Below are 16,001 nucleotides of genomic sequence, written 5' to 3'. Positions count from 1 at the left end.
TCCAGTATCAAAGTTGGGGGTAGGTACTGAATGGGGTATACCTGCTTGTGGATTGAATAGTTCCAGGGTAAAGTGTAACCAGTGCACTTTTTGAGTGGTAGAAAAAGGGAATCAGGTGTTGCTATCTGTTTGAGAAGTTAAAGCTTCACAGGAGTCTTCCTCTCCTGGATCCCCTCTGTGTGGCACTGGAGCATGGAATGGAGCAGTACATGCTGATGTGTGTCTGGCTTGTTCAGAAGAGTGCAGGTGGAGGACCAGAAAAACAGAATTGCCTCTGAGCCTCACACATCACCTACCCCCTGCTCTCTGCTACTTGATGGCAACAGCCAGTCACTCAGGCCAGGGCATTGCTAAGCTGCCTCGTGCCTGCTCCACAGTGCCCATATCATGACTGTGAACTGCTTCTTGCAGATGTTTCCCACATTCTGGCCTCATCCCCGTGTCTGCCTTTGGTCAGTGATGTTGCAGGGCAAAGGCAGTGACATTGCTGGAAGCCACTGACCCAGGCATTCCAGGAGCGCATTTCACATCCGAAGGATTCAGCCCCATTCCCTTGTTCTGGGCTGGGCAGGTCCTTTAGCCCCTTCTGTCCTCCCTTCTCCCTGGCAGTGGACAACATCCTCATCCCAGAGAACCGGGCCCATTTGTCCCCAGAGGTGCAGCTGAAGGAGCTGCTGGAGAAACTGGATCTGGTGAATGCCATGCGGTCCAGTGGGGCCCGTACCCGCCGTGTCCGTCTACTACGCCGGGAGATCAATGCCCTTCGGCAGAAGCTGGCGCAGCCACCACCACCACCACAGCCACCATCATTGAACAAGACAATGTCCAATGGGGACCTACCAGCAGGGCCCCAGGAAGATGCAGCTGTGTTGGAGCAGGCCCTGCAGGAGGAGCCAGAAGACGATGGGGACAGAGGTGAGAGTGAGTCACAGGCAGGCAGGGCGTGGGTGTGTCAGGGTGGGAGGGATGGGACTCCCAAGGGCTAAGCTGAAATTTCTCGGAAATATCCTTCCTCGAGTTTAGGTCTGACCCCCTGAGCAAACAAAAGCCCACAAAAGGATCACCCTTCCATATCAAATGATGATATTCAAAATATTGAATAACCTGTAGAGACCAGAATTTATCTGTCATAGTAGATGTTGGCTATTATATGGGACTGTGCTCCTAGGGGCCCTTGATGTGGATGGTTAGTTGCTTGATTTGGGGGAGGTTCAGGAGTTTCAGGTGCTGGAGCAGTAGCTGTTGACTAACCAATTGAGAAGCATCACAGAATGTCCACCTGAAATGGCCATATTGTACATTCCAGTTAAATGTCAGCTTACCTTCTCCCACCATGAAGAGAGGTTCTTAGAGCAGGTTGGGTCAGAGTATGAGGAGATAGCAGGGCAGGAGAGACCCTACATGTGACTTGGGCTCTTGAGCTTCCTCATGATTCTGACCCCAGCTAGTCAAGTTTGCCGGCCCCTCCCAAGCAGAGGCACCTGACTGTAAAAGGCAGCTGGGGAAGTGATTTTGAGAAACTCAGGAGCTTTATAAGCTAAGCTTCTTCCCATCTTTCCCCTTAGCTGAGGACAGAATTGTCTCCCTTATACCTGCCCTGAGCCTAGGTCTTGGGAGGGCCTTTTACCCACACAGTCCAAAAGATTGGGAAGTATCTCCAATAAATAAGGGCCCAAATTGGAGTGAGTGACCCTTTTTATTATAAGTTGGCAGAGAATAGGAAGGTGACTGATAGGTCACGTTTGGCATTAGAGGGTTCAATGTCAATGTGACTCTTAAACCAACTCCCCATGTGGCATGTGCATGCCACCTATATTCCACTCATGGTCTCTAGCAGGGCAGTGTCATGCCCCATATACCAGCTGCCACAGCATCACCTAGAGGGTTTAAAAAAACAAAAACAAATCCCCAGCCTCACTTTCAGGAGGTCTGGGTTGTGACTTGGAATTCTCAATTTTTTAAAGATTCAAGGTGGTAGGTGAGCAGACATGTTTGGGAACCACTGATTTAACTTACTTGTTCTGTTTTCCGCTGTAAACTTATTCTTTCTGCCTGCTCTACTTGATCTAACTTGAAACAAAATCAATAACAAATAGAAAACACTTGAAGACCAGTGAGAATTTTAGACCTCTGATCTGCCAGGCTGAGACTTAACCTAAGTTTTAACTATGCAGGTGGCTTTCTCAGGTATAGAGTGACAGTTTGCAACCCTCACTTCATTAGACTCACCTGTTAAGCTTTTAAAAATAAATACCCTATTTTTAGAGATTTGGTTTTAGTTGGACCTAGGCATTGGAATTTTTAAGAAACTTCCTATACTTGCCAGCCCCATGACTTTGGTTCCTGGTTATCAGTGTCAGTATCTGGCTTGTAGGGCCAGACTCATTCTAAAATGTTCAAGCAGGTTCCCTTTTTCTCTAACAGATGACTCCAAACTGCCTCCCCCACCAACCCTGGAGCCTACTGGGCCTGCACCTTCCTTGTCTGAGCAAGAATCTCCCCCAGACCCCCCGACTCTGAAACCCATCAATGATAGTAAACCTCCAAGCCGATTCCCAAAGCCCAAAAAGGTGGAAGAAGATGAGCTCTTGGAAAAATCATCTCTGCAGCTAGGGAGTGAGCCCTTACATCACTTGCTCAGTGACAATGGCATCAACAGATTGTCTGTCATGGCTCCTGACACTCCTGCTGGTATCCCTCTAAGTGGCGTGGGTCGCCGCACATCAGTCCTCTTCAAGAAGGCCAAGAATGGAGCTAAGCTACAGAGGAGCCCAGACCGGGCCCCAGAGAATGGCGAGGACCATGGTATGGTGGGCTCTCCTGCCTCTCCAGCCAGCACTGAGGATGAGCACCATTCCCGGAAGCGGCCAAGGAGCAGGAGCTGTAGTGAAAGTGAAGGGGAGAGGTCCCCACGGCAGGAGGAGGAGACAGGTGACCCTGCCTGCGACTTCTCTCACTGCTTCTCATCTGCTTTTCTGCTTTGCTTTGCCAACCAGCACCTTCCCTAATTGGCCATCTCCCTATAGGCCTCTGCATGCTAGTAGTATCTTGGAGGGCTCTATAGCTCACAGTTGGGCCTAACATAAGTAGCAACCCAGGGAAAGAGGCTTTGAGTGGCATTTCAGAGGGCCGAGTTGTGTCTGAGGCTCTTTTTGGCCCGTGATGCAGGCCTGTATGTGCTAATATAGTTTCTGCCTGCATTTCAGTTTGTTCATCAGGCACTATCTTAGGGACTGGGGGGAAAAATCAATGAACAAAACAGACAGAAATCTCCTCTTTTATAGGGGAAGTTAACCAAAAGAAAACGAGTTATCTCGTGATAGAAACTTTGAAGAAAAATCCAGCAGGGATGGGGAATAGGGAATGCTGGGATGGTATTTTAAAGGATGGCCAGGGAGAACTGAGGAAGTGACATTTGAGTAAAGATTGAAGGAGCTGAGGCAGGAGCTGTTTATCTAGAGGAATAATATTCCCAAAAGAAACTAGAACATACACTGACTCTGGAAGTGGAAATGTGCCTGCATGTCTGAGGAGCAGCAAGGGAACCAGTGTGGCTGTAGCAGGGGGTGGTGGGAGGGGATGAGGCCCCACAGCCTAGGTCATGTCCAGAACAAGCTGGTCACTGTGGGGATAAAAAATTAGTTCACTCAGTCCTAGCTCTGGAAGAATTTACAGTTCAGTAGGGAAACAAAGTGGTCTCCTGAGGTACAAAGAAATCACAGAACCCAACAGTGTGTGGTTAAGCGTTGGGTGATAGGGGGAACTCCCAGAGCTGTTGGAGGAGGAGGTGAAAGAGTTGGGAAGGCTTCCCAGTCCAGTGGTACCTGAGCTGGCCCTAAGGGATGAGGGAGGATGGAAAGGAATAGTTGGGGGTGAAGGGCTTAGACCCAGGCGTGTGGAAACAAGGAGGAAGACAGTCTTCTGAGGGACAGTTAGGAGGGGTTTCTGGGAGCCTTAGAGCCTAGGTGAGTAAGGTGGGCCTAGATGTGGAGGGTCTTGAGTGCCGGGCAGAGTAGTGTAGTCTTGGATAGGGAAGGCTAGCTAGCTGGCAGGTAAGGGCTGCTCTTGGCTTTTGTTCCTTGTGTTGCTTTCATGTCCTTTTATGTGGTGGCTTTGAAATGTGTAACTAGCACTTGCTTTTCTCCCTTTCAATCTAACATTTTTGTCTTCAACATTACTTTTTTTTTTTTTCCTATCTGGCCTAAGTTTCCCTGGTTAGGGAAGAACGTTGGTATATAGGGGCAAGAGCGGAGTCAGGCATACCTGAGTTCACATCCCAACTTCTTACCAGATATGTAACCTGGGAAAACTAACCACTGTAAGCCTGTTTCCTTATTTCTAATATGGAACTAGGACTCAGGATTAGAAATAGGCTGTAGAAACTACTTACCATATGCAGTAGTCGAGAGCCGTTATTGTCATCTTTTGGCTCTATCTGGCTCTGCCAAACTGCACAGAGAACATTGTGCACTAAAAATGAAAGCTCTTGCTCTTGGGAACTAGACCTGGACATCAGCCCCATCCAACCTGATGCAGCCTCCTGCCTGGGGATACTGAGAGAATCCATTCCTCTACCATGACCCCAGCTGCCTGGCACCCAGGAATACTTGTGTATAACCTTAGTTGAATTTCACCACAGGTGTTGATCCTTTACGAGTGAGGCACCTGAGGCACAGTTGGATTCAGTGATTTCAATTGAGGTCCTAACATTAGAGGCAAGGTCAGGGTACAGACATCTTGGCTCAGATACCTGCTCTTACGGGTGTGACTTGCCTCACAGTTTTCTGGCCAAGGTGTCTGTTACAGCTCTGAAATCAGGTGCCTGGCTCACCTCCATGCCTCTCTTGGCCCAGCTGTCAGTTGCAGGACTCCGGAATGTGGTTAGAAATTGGATAGATAGAGTGGAAGCCTTCACAGCAAGATCATGTCCCTGGATTGACCAGACAGTCCTCATCTGCTTCTGAAGGCTCCTGCTGTAAACAGACCTCTCATTCTTGCTGAGTAGCATCCTCCACAAGTAAGAGGGCATTATCTTCACTTCACAAAAGGAAAGGCCAAGGCTTAACAAGGAAAAGGGACCCAACATTTCAGATCCCAGGGTTCTGATTCCCCATCCTGACAACATCTGGGCTGCTGTAGATCTCCTGGAAATTCTCTCCATTCTTAACTCTGATAACTCTGCTAGATATCTCAGGGGCAGTTAATACAGAGCTCTTATCCTGCCCCATTCCCTCCTGACACCCTCTCCAAAGAATGAAGCAAGCTGTTGCCAGCTGTGTGATGTGTAGGGTGTGAATGTTTATCTGAAGAGGCAAGGTGGGTGGGCTCCTCAAGAGACAGAGAAGACTCCCTGATAATTGAGGTTTGAAATTAGAAGCAGATCCAGGGTCTTGTGAGCCTACCAGGGTGGGAAAGTCAGCATTTGCCTTTGTATCTGATGACAGTAGCAGAAATCAACTGTGTGCTGTTTTTCTTAAAGTGAAGGAAAATGCAGTGTCTGCTCGTTGCCCAAGCCAGCAGTGCTCTTCCCAAACGTTCATCTCTGTCAGGTTCTCTCCGCCACCCAAGACCCATTTCCACAGGGGAGGGGCAGCCATCCTCTTCACCCCTCCTCACTGAGCTCTCCCGAGGTGGCTGCCTCAGGCTGTGGCATGTGTCAGGGGCTGGGAGTTTCTGTGCTCACAGGCTCACTCTGTGTGTCCTTGGCAGGCGTGACCAATGGCTTTGGAAAACACACTGAAAGCGGGTCTGACTCGGAATGTAGTTTGGGTCTCAGTGGTGGACTGGCATTTGAAGCTTGCAGGTAAGGACACTTGTCCCCAAAACTTTGTCAGCAGCTCCACCACCTCTCCCTTTATTCTCCACTCAGTGGTGGTTTGAACTTCTTCATTCTTATCTTGGTTGTAACCTCTGCTACTTCCTGAGGCTTCTGGTCTTTAACCTGGGGGGCTCCTAGGAAACAGGATGACTCTTGACTCTCCTGGGTGCTCTGACAAAGAGAAGAGTAGTTCTGGTGCTTCACAGGGTCTGTGGGGCTGAAGGTGGACTCTCGAGTGTGGGGACAGCATAATCTGCTACTGTCCAGTGAAAATAACATCTAAGCAAGGCCCCCATCATACACACAGGTAACCTAGCTTGTTACAGACTTAGTTTTGCACTAGGCCTCTTGGAGTTTCATAGTGACCACCTCTTTAGAGGTGCCATACGGAAATAAGGAATGAGCAAATAGGAAATTTGAAATTGCCTTTTATTCACATAAAGACCCCAGCTCATGTACCATCCTTGAGCAGGGAAGGGATGGGTCTCTTTTGTCATTCTTTAATCTGAAGGGAGGATTTCTGGGACCAGAACCTTAAAAGTTTCTTCCAAATTGGAGTTTATTGAGCCTCTGCTCTGTGTTCTGTGTTCTGCAAAACCCAGGGAGAGTGAAACTATTAGAAATTGAGAGACCCTCAGTGTCACTAATGAAAATGACTCGTCCTGAAGGCTGATGGCTTGGTCTCACCCCAGCCGCTGAGTTTCAGAGGGCGGGGAGGAAAGGTCCCAGGGCAGCACCAGAGGACTGCATGTCTAAGTTTTAAGTGCTGCCACTTAAAACAGGGTTGGTGTATAGTCTGGTAGGTACTTTCTCTACCTTGGCTGCTGGGCTTCAGGGAGGACCAAAAGGACCTCTGCCTACCCTTTGGTGGTGAACTGGTTTTCCACGTTAGTTCTTTTGAGATTTTTCTTCCCACAGTGCCTCAAAACTGCCCTAGCTTTCTCCCTCTCAGTTGCTGCCTTCAGATGTATAAGGGAAGTCGAAGGCAAAATACACAGGAAAATACCAGGAATAGGGGAGAGACAGAGATTTCAGAATCCTAGAAGATGCTTCTAGTCTGGGCCTAGGTTGGAGTTCTGACTTCCTTCAAAGTTTAAGTGCCTGGAAGCCCAGTTCATTGGGTTGAACGAGGTCATCCACCCTTCCCTTCTAGCCCTTGACCAAAGGTGGAAGGTGTGCTAGTCTCCTTCTGTGAAGGCACTCTTCCTAGCTGTGAGTCACGAGAGCAAGCCAGGCCCAGCTCAACCTGCTGGCCTAGGCGGAACTCCAGACTAATGTCACCAGTTGCTTTGGGCACCTGCTTGATGTAGGAACAGTGCCCTTGGGAGGCATTTCCTCTTTAACTTGGTGATTATCAGTGGAATTTCAGGGTTTAAAACAGGAGATTCAGGGGCTCCAACTGCAGCTCTTTTTTCTCTTCCCTCCATTATGGCAGTAAGTACAGAAAAGAGGATCTTATTATGCTGGAATCACATCATCCCAGAACTAGAAATAACCTTGAAAGAACTGGTCACTAACCCATCCTTGGCTCCCTCTTCTCCACCCACTCCTGTGATGATCTTCTCTTGTGGTTTTCAGAGCAGGTTGGGACTGTGTCTCTCTGTAGATGGCTCATTCACCTGTTGATGATTGAACACCTACTGTATGCCAGACCCTGTTCTAAACACTGATAAGGTGTCTGTTCTCATGGAGCTTATCTTCCAGAAGGGAGATGGAGGTTAAACAGTAGGTCCCTTGGACAGAGGGCTGCAATGCAGGCAATAGTTGAGTCAGTTGTGCTTTTTTTCTATGAATCAGAAACACACAGAACTGGTGTTAGTATTGCATCCTATTATATTGAGCTCATTCTTCTCAGAGCTCATCATTCCATAGCGTAACATTAGTAGTTTGGAACACTTTTTAAAGTTAGACATCAAAATTTACAGCCCTTCACATAACTACAACTACTGTTTATTCTTTTCATGGTATGTGTTATAATGAGTGGTTTGTGTGTATTAAACCATTAAATCCCCATAACATCACACAGAGAACACAAACCTCAGAGAAGTTAAATAACTCACTTGAGGTTGCACAACTAATGAGGAGAAGAGCTGGGTTTTGAACATAGAGAACCTGGCTCCAATTTAAATATTTGAACCACTTTGCAGTGTTCTCTCCTTTTGTATTTGAAGATGTCTTCCCAGACTCAGGATATGAACTTTGAGAGATTTTCCTAACAAAATTATTAGCACTTATATCTGTATAAGACCTTAGAGTCTCTAAGCCCATGGATAGATTTTTATAGGGTGAGTGGGAACTGAATCCTTAATGTGAACTGGGTTTTTTGGGATTTTGTTTTGTTTTTTCCTCCAAAACAGTTCTTAATTTGACTAATAAGAATAACATTCCAATGTAACTACTGTTTACTAAAGGATTATCCCTCATGGGTTTTGGTTAAGCAAAGCTTTCTTAGTATGGGAGGCTGAGGCAGGTGGATTACAAAGTTGGAGACCACCCTCAGCAATTTAGCAAGCCCATCTTAAAGTAAAAAGGGCTTGGGTTGTACCTCTGTGGCATAGTGCCCCTCGATTCAATCCCCAGTACCAAAGGGGACTGTATAAAAAATCTAAGATCATGATAGTTGTGACTCAGGAAAACAGCTCCAACCATTTCTGCTTATTCCATAGGGTTTCCTAAGCACCTACATCTACTTTTCTGTAGATCGTCCACCTATCTTTTAAGCATTGTTTTATTGGAAAAAATAAGTAGCAGTAATATTTTTTAAAGTTTGGGTGATAAAGAGCCCTTGCCACATCATTCTTGCCAGAGGCTCTCAACTTGTTTGTGCATTAGAACTATTTAAATTGCATGGGAACTATTTAAAATACTGATGCCTGGGTGACCTCAGTTATATACTGTTGTTCCGGTATTGCTATTCTTGGTTTTGCTTATTACCTTCTAGTCTTTGTGTAATATATATATATTACCTCTTTGCAGTAGCCATGATTAAAAAAAAAAAAAAAAAGTCGATCTACTTTTTAGTTAAAAAAAAAAAAATACATCTCTCTATCCAAGAAAAACTTCACACATAAATGATTTGAAAGTGAGAAGTGGATTTTTTTTCAATTTAAAAATGTCTTTTCTAATTCTAGAAGTAAGACATGTCCATTGTAGAAAATTTGGAAAAGAGGCAAATTTTTGTACCTCAAAAATAAATTGATTTCTAAAGAAGCAGCATGTGAACCACAGAGCAAGGAATTCTGGGCAGATATGAGGTGGCAAAGCTGCTGAGACTCTGGAAGGATTGACAAGAGACTGGGTGACCTGTCCTCTGGATGAAGTCCAAAGTCCCTGGACAGGGACCTCCTTTCATGTTCAGTCCTTTTACATGGAAGCTGTGGTTCCTGAAAATCTGGTGGGAACTCTGAGGTCAGAAGAGTGCTGTGGGCTAGTGTGGGCTTTAGGGGAGCTGCAAGCCCATCTTCCCTGTGGGCTTTTGCAGCTCCACTTGTGTCAGAGATAGGAAAGCAGGAGTGGGTGTGTTAGTCATCCACACTGCTCATTTCAACCCTCTCCTTGCTCTGTATGCAGTGGTCTAACGCCCCCCAAACGCAGTCGTGGGAAGCCAGCCCTGTCTCGAGTGCCCTTCCTGGAAGGTGTGAACGGAGACGCCGACTACAGTGGCTCAGGTGAGGAGTGGTGTTCAAGCACTGCTGGTTGGGTTGGGGGCAGGACTTCTGAGCAGCCAGCTCTGCAGGCTGCTTCACCACTGGGGCTCAGGATCAGGCAGCCAGTCCTGGAGCTCCCCAAACTCTCAGGCACTGGCCAAGGAAATGGCCCTCACTTGTAGGCTTTAAAACATTTTTTCCATCTTAAATCTGTATAGATAATGCATGCCCATGGTACCAATAAAGAGAGAGAGAGAAAGAGAGAGAGAGAGAGAGAGAGAGAGAGAAGGTACCAAAGGGTATATAATGAAAGACAGTGCTCCCTTCCCTGGAACATCCAGCTGTTAGCGTTTTCCTTTGTCTTTTCAGAGGTAATCCATGGATGTACAAGCCAAAACTTGTGTGTATATTTGAGTGAGCAAAGATGCCTACTGTACTCTAAACCATTTCTTTTTTCCAGCTAATAGTATACCTTGGAGATCTTTCTGTGTTTGTATTGGTTGCCTTGCATCCCAATATATAGGAGTGCCTTCATTTGCTTAGCCAGCCATCTAAAGGTAGAAGTATAGATGGTTTTCACTTATTTGTTATGATCAGTATTGCATTGAGCAACCCTATGTGCACATAGATCATTTTATGTCCAGGGGGAGTGTATCTATCGAAGTCAATTGTTGGTTTGAAGGAAATATGCTTTTGTAATTTGGATGGGTATTGCCTGTCTGTACACATTAATCAGTGATAGAGTGTATCCCTGAATGTCACATACCCCTGTCATTTTATGGGTCTTTCTCTTTGGATCAGTGAAATAAAGGGCTGAGCCAGGCCAAGAGGAGAGATGTGGGCTGGTGCTCAGGTGGAACAGGGATAGAGGAGGTGTTCCCTGAGCTTGCCCTTGTCCATCCCCGTGCAGTCTCTGCAGCAATCCTCTTCCCCTTTCCTTTTCCCAACTGCTTTCTTTTCCCTTAGCATCAGTTTCTCGTATGTGTGCTGGTGAATGCATGCCTGTGTGTTTCATTACTTTCTGTGACTGTCAGCACCCAGAAGGCAGTTATGTCTGGATGAATTCGTAGAGCATCTAATCTCAAAACCAAGAGTGAATTGGCACACTTTGTGCTTCTGGTGGTGACATTTTATTCTTATTTTTAAAACCCACATATACTTAAAATAATGCCCAAGGGAATTGACCTCTCATACTTCTATCATCTTAACATTATTGTCTTCATTTCTGTGTTGCCTTCTGTTTTTTTTTTTTTTTACTGTTATCTCATACTTCTTTCATGTTGACACATAATTTTTATATATCTTATTGGACAATGTATTGAATAATCAATGCATTATAATTAACTGTTCTATTGTTAGACATTTGAGTTAGCTCCAACTTTTTACATTATACATAATGTAGTGAACATTTCTGTTCAAAGTTCTTTTATTCATCTTTAAAGTTATTTTTCTTAGAATAAGTAGCCAAGGAGCAGATGGTTCATACACTTTTTCAGTGACTCCTGAGACATAACCCCAAATTACATTCTGAAAGAATCGCAGTTGTATCAGCAGTGTATCACTGCACCGGTTCCCACTCCCACAACCTCTTCACTAGTACCTTTTATCTTTTCATTGTTATTACTGTTGATTCAGTAGAGTCAAAACAGTACCTCATTATTATTTTGGTACATTTTTTAAAAAAACATAAATGAGAGTGGTAGTTTTTGCTTAGAAATGTAATTAGCCATGTTGAGATTTGGGCCTTTGTTCTTTGTTGAGTGCAATCACCTCCTTGCTCCCAGTTTGTAGATGTGGGGAGAGAAAGCGAGCTTCCTCTGGTATTCAGAAGCATCTGTGAAGCACCCGTGTATGCGTGCTGGGTAGGCCCAAGGCTAGAATGAAGTAAGTTGAGGCCATACGGTGCCTGCCTGAGGCCGGACACCCAGTGTAAGGTTCTGATAAAAATGGATGTGAAAGACCTGCAGACCTACTTGGCTCTGCCGAGTGCTGTATAGCCAGGTGTCCTGGATGACCCAGCGTGGCCTGGTCAGAAAAGAGCTCACTTTGCAAGTGGTTTTACTGCAGTGTTCTTCCCATTTTTTTCCCACAACGCATCTATCATGAGGACTCCCCACTTAGTGGGACCAGAGAGTGATCTGTGGCTCTTTCTGCCCACGCGGGGGTATTGCCTTTCTCCCTGAGGCCCTGGGGATGAAGTAGTTTTCCCTGGGAAAGCCATCCTAGGGTTCAAATTCAGAGGTCGGTAAACTATGGCCTTCTGCCTATTTTTATATGACTTGTGAGCTATGAATGGATTTTATATTTTTAAACTATTAAAAGAAAATCAAAAGAAGACTATTTTATAACGCGAAAATTACATGAAATTCAAATCTCAGTGTCCAGAACAAAAATTCGTACACAGCCACACTCATTGATTTACAGATCATCTGTGGTGGCTTTCATGGGACAACTGCAGAGTTGAATACATGGAACAGAGACCATGTAACCCTTAAGTACCTAAAATATTTACTTTTTGGCAGTTTGTAGAACTAGTTTGCCGACCCCTGATCCAGTCTAAGAATTTCTAAGAAATTTTTCCTAAGGAAAGGGCAGGGAAAAGGAAGGGTGGAGGGGATGTTGCTGACTCATTCTTGTGCTGCCCCAGAGAAGTAGAGGCCACAGGCAGGGCTTTGGGGCATCATTCCAAGTCCCCTTCGGGCGCTGTCTCCTCCCCTCCCCCACCCCCAGGCAGAAGCCTCCTGATGCCCTTTGAAGACCGCGGAGACCTGGAGCCCCTGGAGCTGGTGTGGGCCAAGTGCCGAGGCTACCCCTCCTACCCTGCCTTGGTGAGTCTGCCCCAGACACCACCTTCCCACCTCCACCTGTTGCCTTGCCTTGGGGGCTTATCTGAGTGGGTCAAGCCAGCAGAGTGTGGTGGGAGTCAGGGTGCCTTTGACTGCAGAGGGGAGTGGGGTTTTACCCCTGCCTGGGTGGGGCAAACCAGTAAGGCTTCCAGCTGGGAGCACTTAAAATAGGCTAAGCATAGGCAGGCAGAAACTAGGGTTCTTAGGGTTTTGATAGCATTTTTTTATTTACTTATGCATATGTGTTGGAATTTGAGCCCAGGGATCAAACTGTGTGATGCCAAAGCCCATGTTCTTAACCACTGAGTTTAACATCCACAGTCCTCTCTATTCAGGGATAAATTGGTGTATATCCCCTCAGCCTTTTTTTAAATGCATAAATATGCATATACATGAGCCCATACTGTTTTTAACCTCCCTTTCACTTAAGAAGCATACTATGAATATGCACTTCTTATGCCATTAAACATTCTTTATCAGCATCGCTTTTATTGATTGCATCATCTTCAGTTGTTTTCCTGTACCATGTTTTTAAATCAGTCCCTAGTTGGCCATTTAGATTGTTTGAATTTTTCACCATGATAAACAGTTGGCAATAGATATCATTGTATCTTTACTTTTCTTTACATCCTTGTTATTTCTTTACAATGAATTCTTAGGCATGCCTTCTTGGGGCAAAGTCTGTACAATTCTGATACAAGTTCCCAAGTTGCCTGAAAATGAGTTCCAGTTTATACTTTCACCAACAGGAGCTAAAATTTCCATTTCTTCCACAGTAGCAGTAGCTAAGAATTCCATTTTTACCACCTTGATTCTTATTTCTTAGAGCTCTTTCTCAGGTGAGGAGGAAGTGTCCACCTGGCTCTGGAAGATACCACTGATCCTAAACCTTTGGACCATGTTAGAATCATCTGGGGGTGGGGAGGATTTTTAAAACAATACATACACTGAGTCAACTCCACCTTACAACCACCAAATTAGATTCTCTTAAACCCAGACTGAGGCATGGATAATTTTTTTCAAAGACTTCCTGAATGCTCTGTATCCAGGAATGGGAACCACCCTGCTAGTCTCTAATATGCACACATCTCTGGGCCTCTGTTTCTCTGAGCCCTTTACTATCTGTGCTTCTTTTGAGCCTAGCAACAACCTCTTAAGATAAAGGCAGCAGGAACGCAATCCTATCTGGACAGATAAGGGATTATATCTCAAAGGGGTTATATAGTTTGCTGCAGCCATATTGGGAACTCATCTTGCCTACCTCATTCTCTCCTAGTAGTGGCCTCTGGGAAGATCCACCCTGTGGTCCAACAGCTGGAGACATTGGACCAGGGGCTGCTCAACTTCACAAGGCTGGGGCACTGCCAGCTGTGAGACTATAGGACCTCCCCCACCCCCAGCTTAGTCATTTAGGAAGTGATTTAGGCTGCGCAGGTTTGGTGGTTTTGTTTTTTTTTTTTAAACCTCACATGCAAAAGAGCTAGTCCAAAACTAGTCTTTTTTAAAAAGAGATTCAGCCACCACCTAAACACAACCTGTGTTTTTATTTTTGTTCATGCTCTCCCAGTCCTTTTCCTGTGCACATTTCAGTACGTATTTGCATATTATATTGTATTTTAATCTTATTTTAAGTTCTTGTCGTTTACACAAATGTGTTATTGTTTTCATTGTTGTTTTTAATAAGAGTAATGTATTAAAATATAGAAGTTTGGGGAAAACAAAAAAGCAACATAAACCCTACCATTCTAACATGTTGCTCTTAAATATACTTTTATTTGTTGTTTTACTTATTGTAGATATAATAATAGTATATGTACACTTTAATGTTAAATTTTATCACAAGCTTTGTTTCCATCTTGTTTTACATCTGCATAGCATTCATTGAGTGAATGGACCATTGTTTATTATTTTGGGACATAAAAGCTGTCTTCAGATGGCAGGCTTACCCACCTTGCTGTTGCCCTCAAAAAGTTTTTCACAATCTCTTCTCAGGAACCAGCATGCCACAGTCACCCCACTGCCTCCTTTGGTAATTGAGGAAGCTTAGAAGGGCTTGTGTAGTTGTTCTTATTAGGACCCTTAGCCTCAGTCCTAGAAGGAACTCACGCTGGGAGTAGAGTTTTGACCAAATTCCACAGCTGGCATGTGGGGTAGAGGTGGTTCTTCCTTAGAGTAAACTCTTAACTCCAGCACCTGCTTTTAGCTGCTTATCTTGAGAGGGATGTGGGGAAGCTGGCAGGCACCCAAAGGTAAATAATGAGAGCAATTTATTATGACGAAGAGGCCCCTGGGACAGGGTATAGGAATTAAGATTGCTCTGTCTCTAGAGAGGACTGCTTCCTCAATAAGTTTCCAAGTCTCTCTGGCCTTTGTGCACAAAGATTATCAGCTCACTGCTCTGGAAACAGGGGCTGTGCAGGAGGCTGCGGGCAGCAGAGGCCCAAGCCTTGTCCAGGTTTTCGTCCCAGCCATGGCTTCTACTTGCTTGGCCTTTTTGTCTGTCAGCTTACACCTGTCAGACTTACCAGCATCAGCAAGAGATTGAAATGAAAAAATAAATAAATAATAAGAAAACATTAAAAAAAAAGAGAAAGAAATGATGTGTAAATAATTAGAAGCTTTGGAAACTGAGATTGCTCTATAGACATAGAAAATTATTATTTTGTTGATGCTGCCAGGCATTTTGCTGAGAACCTGCTCTGAGCTAGGCAGGGGTGCTAGGTGCAGGAAACAAACCTGAACAAAGCAGGCCCAGCCCCTGTGCCTGCTGCGTCAAGGATTAGTTCCTCATGTGGTCCTTGTTCCCAGCCACCTCATTCTCCCCTCTCCATCGGCCTTCCAAACTCAGTCTTCTGCCTGTACACTGAACTTCCTCTGACTTTTTTCATGGAGGTATGATGTGTATTTGACCTATACCTGAGGATTATAATTGGGCAAGAAGGTGTTGGGTGACCAGGGATCTGTTCCATAGTACTGAAAGGATGTTCTGCTTGCTGATGCTGAACCTTTTTGGTAGCCATGGTGTTAGGCAATTCCCTTGAGAATTTGAGGTGAATTGCAAAGGTTTTAAAGGGAAATCGAGGGGGAAATGGCCTGCACTCTTATCTTCTAAGGGACATTGGGAGGAAGGGGTTTGCCTACCTAGTTAGGACGTCAAAGATACGCTACTTGGTACCATCCCAGCAATGAACTTCCCACTTTGTTTGAACTGCAAGGCCTGATAATTCATAAAATGAGTTCCCTCATCAGGATTGATTGGGCAGGGCTGGAGGATTAGGACAGAGTCCTGATATCTGTTTTGAGGTGCTATGGGCCATGGACGACATTGGCCCCTCCGTTCCTCAGTTATGGGCAGAACTGAGCCCTTGGCATGACTTAGGTATAGGATGTTTGGCACCTGGTCCTGCAGCAGGGATTCCTGTCACCCCATCCTCCCCCACTTAGTGCCCATCTCCCTTTCTGCCTTCAGATCATCGATCCCAAGATGCCCCGGGAGGGCCTCCTGCACAATGGTGTCCCCATCCCTGTCCCCCCGCTGGACGTGCTGAAGCTGGGAGAGCAGAAACAGGCAGAGGCTGGAGAGAAGCTCTTCCTTGTCCTCTTCTTTGACAATAAGCGCACCTGGTGAGTGATGGCACCACCCTGGGGCCACCCAGGTGAAGGGAGAGGCGTTACCTACCAGCAGCTGTC

General features: G+C 45.5%; 1 protein-coding gene across 3 annotated transcripts in view; it reads left to right on the top strand.

Annotated features, from left to right (window-relative positions):
• Brpf3 (bromodomain and PHD finger containing 3) overlaps positions 1-16,001 on the top strand; it is a 33,838-nt gene that overhangs the window by 13,795 nt on the left and 4,042 nt on the right. Inside the window, exons 7-12 of one of the 3 annotated variants that reach the window (XR_007109469.1) lie at positions 610-915; positions 2,425-2,931; positions 5,710-5,803; positions 9,389-9,486; positions 12,200-12,293; positions 15,781-15,836. Coding sequence is in view for 2 of the 3 variants with exons in the window: in XM_047558354.1 (XP_047414310.1) it covers positions 610-915; positions 2,425-2,931; positions 5,710-5,803; positions 9,389-9,486; positions 12,196-12,293; positions 15,781-15,935 (1,258 nt within the window). In the remaining variant the exon portion in view is untranslated. Of the gene's footprint in view, positions 1-609; positions 916-2,424; positions 2,932-5,709; positions 5,804-9,388; positions 9,487-12,195; positions 12,294-15,780; positions 15,936-16,001 lie in introns of those variants that run through there. The other 2 variants (XM_047558354.1, XM_047558355.1) reach the window with 2 other exon arrangements.

Source organism: Sciurus carolinensis, chromosome 7, assembly GCF_902686445.1.
Source record: "Sciurus carolinensis chromosome 7, mSciCar1.2, whole genome shotgun sequence".
NCBI lineage: Eukaryota > Metazoa > Chordata > Mammalia > Rodentia > Sciuridae > Sciurus > Sciurus carolinensis.
Note: the sequence above shows the minus strand (reverse complement) of the source record. Positions and strands in the feature narration are given on the sequence as shown.